We start from the raw sequence: 7,318 nt of genomic DNA on the forward strand, positions 1-7,318 counted from the left end.
AAGATCCCGAACCCTGATTTTATCAGCCAAGCCTAGAATGGAGCAGGAAAAAGCAAGTCGATTATGTATTTATTTATTTTTCAGTCCAAGTATTTAAAGTGCATTTTTCAAAATACTAGTCATGTGACATAATTATTTTTAAATGTTCTCTGGTCAAATAATCTTGGTAGCCACTGTATATCCACACTACTCTTAGAGTTTCACAGTCCACTTGTGAATGATATAGGCTATGATAGTAAGGCTATGGTTGTCCTATATGGTAGTGGTTCACTGCATGTGACTATTTAAATTAATTGAAATTTAAAATAAACTTGAGAAGTTCAGTTCTTTAGTTGCACTGGCTTCATTTCAAGCACCCAGCAGCTATATAGAACATTTCTATCATCACAGAAAACTTTTGGACAGCACTGTTGTGAGAATTTCTGTAATACAGAAACCCAAACTTTTTCAAACTTATGGGTCAATAAAAACTTTTTTCAAATATAATACATAAAAACATCACATGGAACACAGTTTGGGTGATGTTCTATACAGAGAAAAAATTTTAATGACAAAGAAACAGAGTCACGTTCCTTAGGGCAAGACCAGAGTTACAATTCCAGAATTGAGGAGTAAACCAGATGGCCTTCCAAAATTTTGTGATTAGGAGTCCTAAACTTTCTTTTTTTTTTTTTTTAAAGATTTTATTTATTTATTTGACAGAGATAGAGACAGCCAGCGAGAGAGGGAACACAAGCAGGGGGAGTGGGAGAGGAAGAAGCAGGCTCATAACGGAGGAGCCTGATGTGGGACTCGATCCCAGAACACCGGGATCACGCCCTGAGCTGAAGGCAGATGCTTAACCGCTGTGCCACCCAGGCGCCCCAGGAGTCCTAAACTTTCTATTTTAGGGCTAACTTTCTACCATTGTTGAATTGGGATTGACGTGGTTAAAAATGACTTCTCCAGCTCTACTTCCATTAAGTGAAAGTCATAGTAGGAGCACGATACATATTACATGGAGAGGATGGGAGCTACTTCCATGAGCCTTAACACATGAAGACTACCACTTATGATACAGGAACCAATTCCAAGAAATATTAGCGTAAAAGGTAGTGACTACTTGAGCCAATAATGTAATTTGGGAGGCTACCTCAGTTTTATTTAAGAAAAAAAAAAAATAGAATGCCAAAGAAAGATCACTACAGATCATACACAGAGTTGTCAGGAACTGCAGGGAAGTATTTTGGGGGTGCCCTTGAACATAATAGATGAAGTTCTTATCCTTCATTCCATAGGAGTGAAATCTACAAGAACATTTATGAGACCTGTGTATGCTGAGCTGTTTTTCTTATGCATCATAAAAATTCAATTCATTGTTATATCAGTGTCAAGTTCTCAAATTTGAACAGGGCAGGTCTGAAAACTGGTTTTCTGCTCCTCTAGCAAAGGTTTCCACTTTTTATTTCTACGTGGCCAGGGCGTATGTGGCTGGGACAAGCCAGTGCTGAGGCCTGCTGGTCAAGAAAGGGATCCAAATTCCACGTAAGGGTTTTTACCAGGTGTGCCTTTGCTTAAGGGCCTTAAAAATGTTTCACTGGGGCCCACCCACACTGTTGGCAGCCATGTATATGGTCTAGTACTTGATGTTCCTATTTTTTCTCCTTTAGAACCTCCTAATTCTCTGGATCTTAATGACGCTCATCCTCGGAGAATCAAACTCACAGCCCCAAATATCAATCTTTCTCTGGACCAGAGTGAAGGGTCTATTCTCTCTGATGATAACCTAGACAGTCCGGATGAAATTGATATCAACGTGGATGAACTCGATACCCCTGACGAAGCAGATTCTTTTGAGTACACTGGGCATGGTAAGTCGCCAGGTTGTCAAGGCCAAAGTTATGTGAAAACTGAAAGATTACCTAAGTGGCTGTGGGAACAAACCTCCCGTTTTGTTGCTGGTGGCTCCTTTCTGTGATTTCTAGAAGCTTTTGTTTGTATCTCAGGTCATAGGTGGCTGTGATTGACAGTTTAGAGTGTAATAGAACAGGTATGGTCACAGAGGTCATCCATAGCCGCTGCTCCTTTGTTAAATGCTTATTCTTGGCAGGTCTTGTGCTAGGCACTGAGGTTGAGGGAAAGCCATTACATGCTGTGTTGTAAGAAAATTGGGGCTGGGTTTGCAGAGAAAGAGAATTGAATCTGGAAGATAAAATTTGGAGCAGAGAAATTAGAGCTTACTAACACCCCCTGTCTGGAATGTTCTTCCTTGAAGATCATTCATGGCTGGCTCCTTCTCTTTATTCAGATCTTAATCAGATGTCAGCTTTTCAGAGAGGCCTTCCTTGACCTCTGTCACCAAAGGATCTCCCCACCTCCCAACCTAGTCACTTTCTGTCCCTCTACTTATTTTATTTTCCATGTGTCAGTAATTGAAATCCTATCATTTAACTATTTGGTTTATGTTTATTGTCTTTCTCTTCCCACCAGAATATCTGCTTTGTGAGGGCAGAGACTTTATGATGTCCATTGCTGTATCCCCAGTAAAATAGGAAGGAAGGTGGGATGGCCTCTGGGTGAAGAATAAAAGGGAAATTAAGTAAGAGTTGCTGGATCAAACACTGACATTCCTGATAGGAATATCATTCTCATTTTAGTTCTTTCACTTGCTCAGTGAAATTGGGTTAAGAAATTATATCCAGAGGCACCTGGGTGGCTCAGTCGTTAAGCATCTGCCTTCGGCTCAGGTCATGATCCCAGGGTCCTGGTGTCAGGTGCCCTGCTCAGCGGGGAGCCTGCTTCTCCCTCTCCCACTCCCCCTGCTTGTGTTCCCTTTCTCACTGTCTCTCTCTCTCTGTCAAATAAATGAAAAAAGTCTTCAGAAAAAAGAAAAGAAAAGAAAGAAATTATATCCAAATACAAGGCATTTGCTTTATAAAATGGAATTACATAATTTCTATTTTACAGGGTGATATTCTCTGACTTCATAATATTTGAAATTCAAAGCAGGAGTATCCTGGCCACAGCTATTGCTTTTATACATCAGGAAAATTATTATGGTCAAAAACCAAATACCGCAATGCAATGATGCCCTGACACTTAACACAGTAAGAGAACATAATTAGGAAATTAGGAAATTCACCAGATTCGCTCATTCATTCAGCCGATGATCATTGAGCCACTGGGACTACCACCGTGACCCGCACGGATTCAGCCCCTACCTTTACAGAGGATAAGCCTTCATTTCCTCAACTCAAAAGAACTGGAAATGGCTAAGTTACCTGTGCGACAGTTTCTTCTGTTTAACTAGAGATTTTCTATTGCACTATGGCTGTCTTCTCCAATTTCCGTAGTTATCTGGGTATTTGACCCTGTAAGTGGAAATACACAAAGAGAATGTGAAAGGTCTTGAGTTCATATTCTTTCTTCTCATCCCCGAGACTCTTCCCCAGCTATTCTGTCCACCCCGGCTGCCCCAGCCCTTTAACTGCTAATATCTTCCCGTATAAAAGAATCATGCCTTGACCCCCATCCCACAGAAGACAGCTGTGGCATGAGCTGGCCCCTCCCTCTCTCCCCCTGCACTTCCCTGTTGCCCTAGAGGGAGCCGTGTCACACCACATCTGAACCTTTTATGTTTATAAATAGCAAAACTGCCAAGCGAAGTGGCGGTGGCTGAACAAACTGGTAATTAAAGCTGCCACTTGCTGACATAGTTCCTTTCATTTAGTCGACACAGTTTTGTTGAAAGAACCAGTTTCACAACCACAACCCTACATTTAGGTCTTAGATTGAGAGGACAGAATTTTAATGTAAGTTGAATTGTAAAGCCCACCTTGATTTTCAAATGAAAGATGTATAGTCAGACGCCGTTTTAAACCAACAAAAACATGAAGCATTGAAAACACAAAGGGTATCAGAGTAGCTTGATTTTATAAACAGGCAGCTATAGATAACAGACTATAGAAGAGAAGTGAGTACATTTTAGTCCCAAAGTAGGAAATAAATGCTTGAAAACAGCACATTTGTGGGTTTCTTCTGTGAGCATTTGGAACCAAGTGTATACCTTCTAAACAAAATTGGAGTTTCAAAGGCACAGTGTTTCCAAACGTTTGGTCAGTGATTTCTTTAATGAACCCTTTCAGAGTGCTTCCTCTGCACCAGGATTTGTGCTAGGTGGTTTATAAATATTAGGTATTTTTCTCCTCAGCTCTGTGAATGTCAGCTCTATGGATAGGTATCATGTTTACCCCATTTTAAGATGAGAATACTGAGACATAGGTTAAATAATTTACCTAAGGTCACATAGCTCGTAAATGCCAGAGCCAGCATTCAAACCCTGAGTTGTCGTCTTTGACTTCTGCGCCATGTTGCTTCCCCAGAATATACTGACAATGAGTAGGAGGGGGTCTTTCACTAGATGAGGTTAACACACCGGAAGCCAAGCCTGATGGCCCTACCCATACATTTATTTACATGCCCTTTCATCCAGCCATTTTCGTGACTTCAAGGCTCCTACTTTACCAAGCACTTGAAGAATTTTCATGCCATTTGCCTGTTTCATTCTGTAGCTGATGACCAAGCATTTCTGACAGATTATTTTCCCACAATGTGGTTTTGCTTATGAAATGTTTTTGAATCTCACTCTCAAAAGACATGAAATCGGTTCCACTTCCAAGCAATTTTCTTTGATAATCATGTCCAAATAGTTGGAAAATATCATTCAGTGTACCAATATAATTAAAGCTTGACTTCCTCTGGTACTTACGTGTGCCAAAGATACCAAAAACACGTAGATACCGAAGGATTTAGGAGGTCACTCTTTCAGATTAAGGGAGATCTAGGCTTTTATTTTTTAAAAAAATGCTTTATTTAATACTAATCCTAGAAACTTAAAAATATCCAAAGGTGAGAAAAATGATGATGTATTTCTGTTTTCCAAACCCACCTCAGTTATTTTTTTTACCGTAACTCAGATCTCAGCAAAAGCATTTCGTAGGGGAAATGGAAAAATGATAAAGAATTCTAGCCTGAATATTTCTGATAAGGATGTTGTAAGAAACACTCATGTGCTTTTATATTTTTTCCGCCTAGGCTCCTAAGTGATGGTTAGTGACCTCGTTTAAGCTACCTTTTCATTTTTCTTTTTCTTTTTTTTAAAGATTTATTTATTTATTTATTTGAGAGAGCGAGCACGCGAGTGAGAGCATGTGTGGGGGGGAGCAGCAGAGGGAGGGGGGAAGAGAGAGAACCTTAAGCAGGCTCCACGCCCCACGCATCGCCCAACTCGGGGCTCGATCTCACGACCCTGAGATCATAACCTGAGCCAAAGTCAAGAGTTGGAGGCTTAACCGACTGAGCCACCCAGGCACCCCTAAGCTACCTTTTCTAGAATCCCTAATAACAGACAGTTTACAGGGTGAATAAGGTGCTCCACCATTTTTTCCAGACAATCAGGCAGTCACTTCATTTAACTTCCTCACCTACTATGTTCTCCTGCCCTCACAGCCTGCACGTAACCAGCTTATAAAATTGATTGTTTTAACTACGAATGAACTACCCCTAACTAAAAGAAGTGTTAATCTTATTTTGTTTTACGCACAACCAACCTTATGCCATAGGGTGTGGCCTGCAAGGAGGATTCTTCTCTGTACTGGTGAGTGCTAGGTTTTACAGTCAAACGAACTGCCTCCCTGCTCTTTCTTTGTCACCGAAACAACTCCTTCACTGCATACAGGATGCCTTTCCTCTAACAAGATAAAGTTCAAACAATGTCCGCTCAGATGATTCACATTATCGGTGTCTGATCACAACGTAGAGAGCTAGTCACCTTTTGCAGACACAGGTCCCCGCTGGAGGCTACAGCTGACACCACCTGTAGAGAGTCCATGCTGCACACCAACGATGGATTCCCCACCGCGGTCCGTGCAGCACAGGACATTCGGGAGCTTGTGTACTAAATCATCCCCCAGAGGACAAAGGAAAACGTTCAAATAGACTCCTCCCCAGGGCTTGATTGATTTCACCCGTCACCAGGGCGAAAAGCTGGTTATTAAGGAAAGAAGACAAAGAAAATCAAGCATTTCTCAGCGAAGAGGGCATCAGACCAAAAGTTAAATTTGGAGGCCCTGGGGATAGAGAGTTAAATGAGTCCTGAAATTTTTGAAAATAGAAAATGATGGCCGTGGGGGGGGGGCGCGTTTAGAATAATACAGAAGAATTATGAAGATGGGGAGGATATTGCTAATTCAAAGGAATATAGAAAGCCATCTTTATTTCTTACTAGCTTATATTGTGGACTTTTAGAAATGAACACTTTGAGAATTTCCTGTACCCCTAGCTTTTCAATAATTTCTTTTGCCCGTTTACATCAATCAGAAGAGGTAGGGAAAGGAGAAGGAACCCCAGCACCTTGCCAGCTCTCCTCTCTGAAACAGTAGGGATAACATTTCCTAAAAAGGCCCACCGTCTTATACCAAAAGAGTAATAATGCTTTAAAAAAATAATAAACTGTAGGAAAATGCTAGTATACATACATATTTTTAGGTAGAAGTGCCCTTTCTTACTATGATACAGTGATCAAAAAGACTGGGGCACCTGGGTGGCACAGTCGGCTGGGTGTCTGATTCTTGGTTTCAGCTGAGGTCGTAATCTTGGGGTTCTGGAATCAAGCCCCCATCTGGCTCTGTGCTCAGTGCAGAGTCTGCTTGGGATTCTCTCTCCCTCTCCCTCTGCCCCACCTGCTCTTGCTCTCTCTCTAAAATAAATAAATGTCTTAAAAAAAAACCCATAAAAACAAAAATTAACAGATTCAGCTATACAAAAATATTAAATTTCAGTTTGGTAAAACTATCACTTCAAAAGCTAAGCACAGGGGTGCCTGGTTGACTCAGTCGGTGGAGTGAGCAACTCTTGATCTCAGTTGTGTGTTTGAGCCCCGTGTTGGGTGTAGAGATTACTTAAAAATAAAATCTTTAAAAAAAAAAAGAAAGAAAGAATAAAAGCTAAGCACAAAGCAAGAGAATAATTACAGTGTACGACAAAGTTTTATATAAAGAACTCAACAAATCAATAAGGACCACAATAGGCAGAGGACCTTACAGGTGCCTCCTTGTCGGTAAGAAAAATATAAATAGGGGCGCCTGGGTGGCACAGCGGTTAAGCGTCTGCCTTCGGCTCAGGGCGTGATCCTGGCGTTGTGAGATCGAGCCCCACATCAGGCTCCTCCGCTATGAGCCTGCTTCTTCCTCTCCCACTCCCCCTGCTTGTGTTCCCTCTCTCGCTGGCTGTCTCTATCTCTGTCGAATAAATAAATAAAATCTTCAAAAAAAAAAAAAAA

The 7,318-nt window shown here is 41.2% G+C and overlaps 1 protein-coding gene across 1 annotated transcript in view; it reads left to right on the plus strand.

Annotated features, from left to right (window-relative positions):
- The window catches only part of PRUNE2 (prune homolog 2 with BCH domain), a 227,190-nt gene that overhangs the window by 198,798 nt on the left and 21,074 nt on the right, over positions 1-7,318 (plus strand). The window contains exon 12 of the mRNA XM_040620128.1: positions 1,650-1,850. Coding sequence (XP_040476062.1) covers positions 1,650-1,850 — 201 coding nt within the window. The remainder of the gene's footprint in view (positions 1-1,649; positions 1,851-7,318) is intronic.

Source organism: Ursus maritimus, unplaced genomic scaffold (genome assembly GCF_017311325.1).
Source record: "Ursus maritimus isolate PB19 unplaced genomic scaffold, ASM1731132v1 scaffold_34, whole genome shotgun sequence".
Taxonomy (NCBI): domain Eukaryota; kingdom Metazoa; phylum Chordata; class Mammalia; order Carnivora; family Ursidae; genus Ursus; species Ursus maritimus.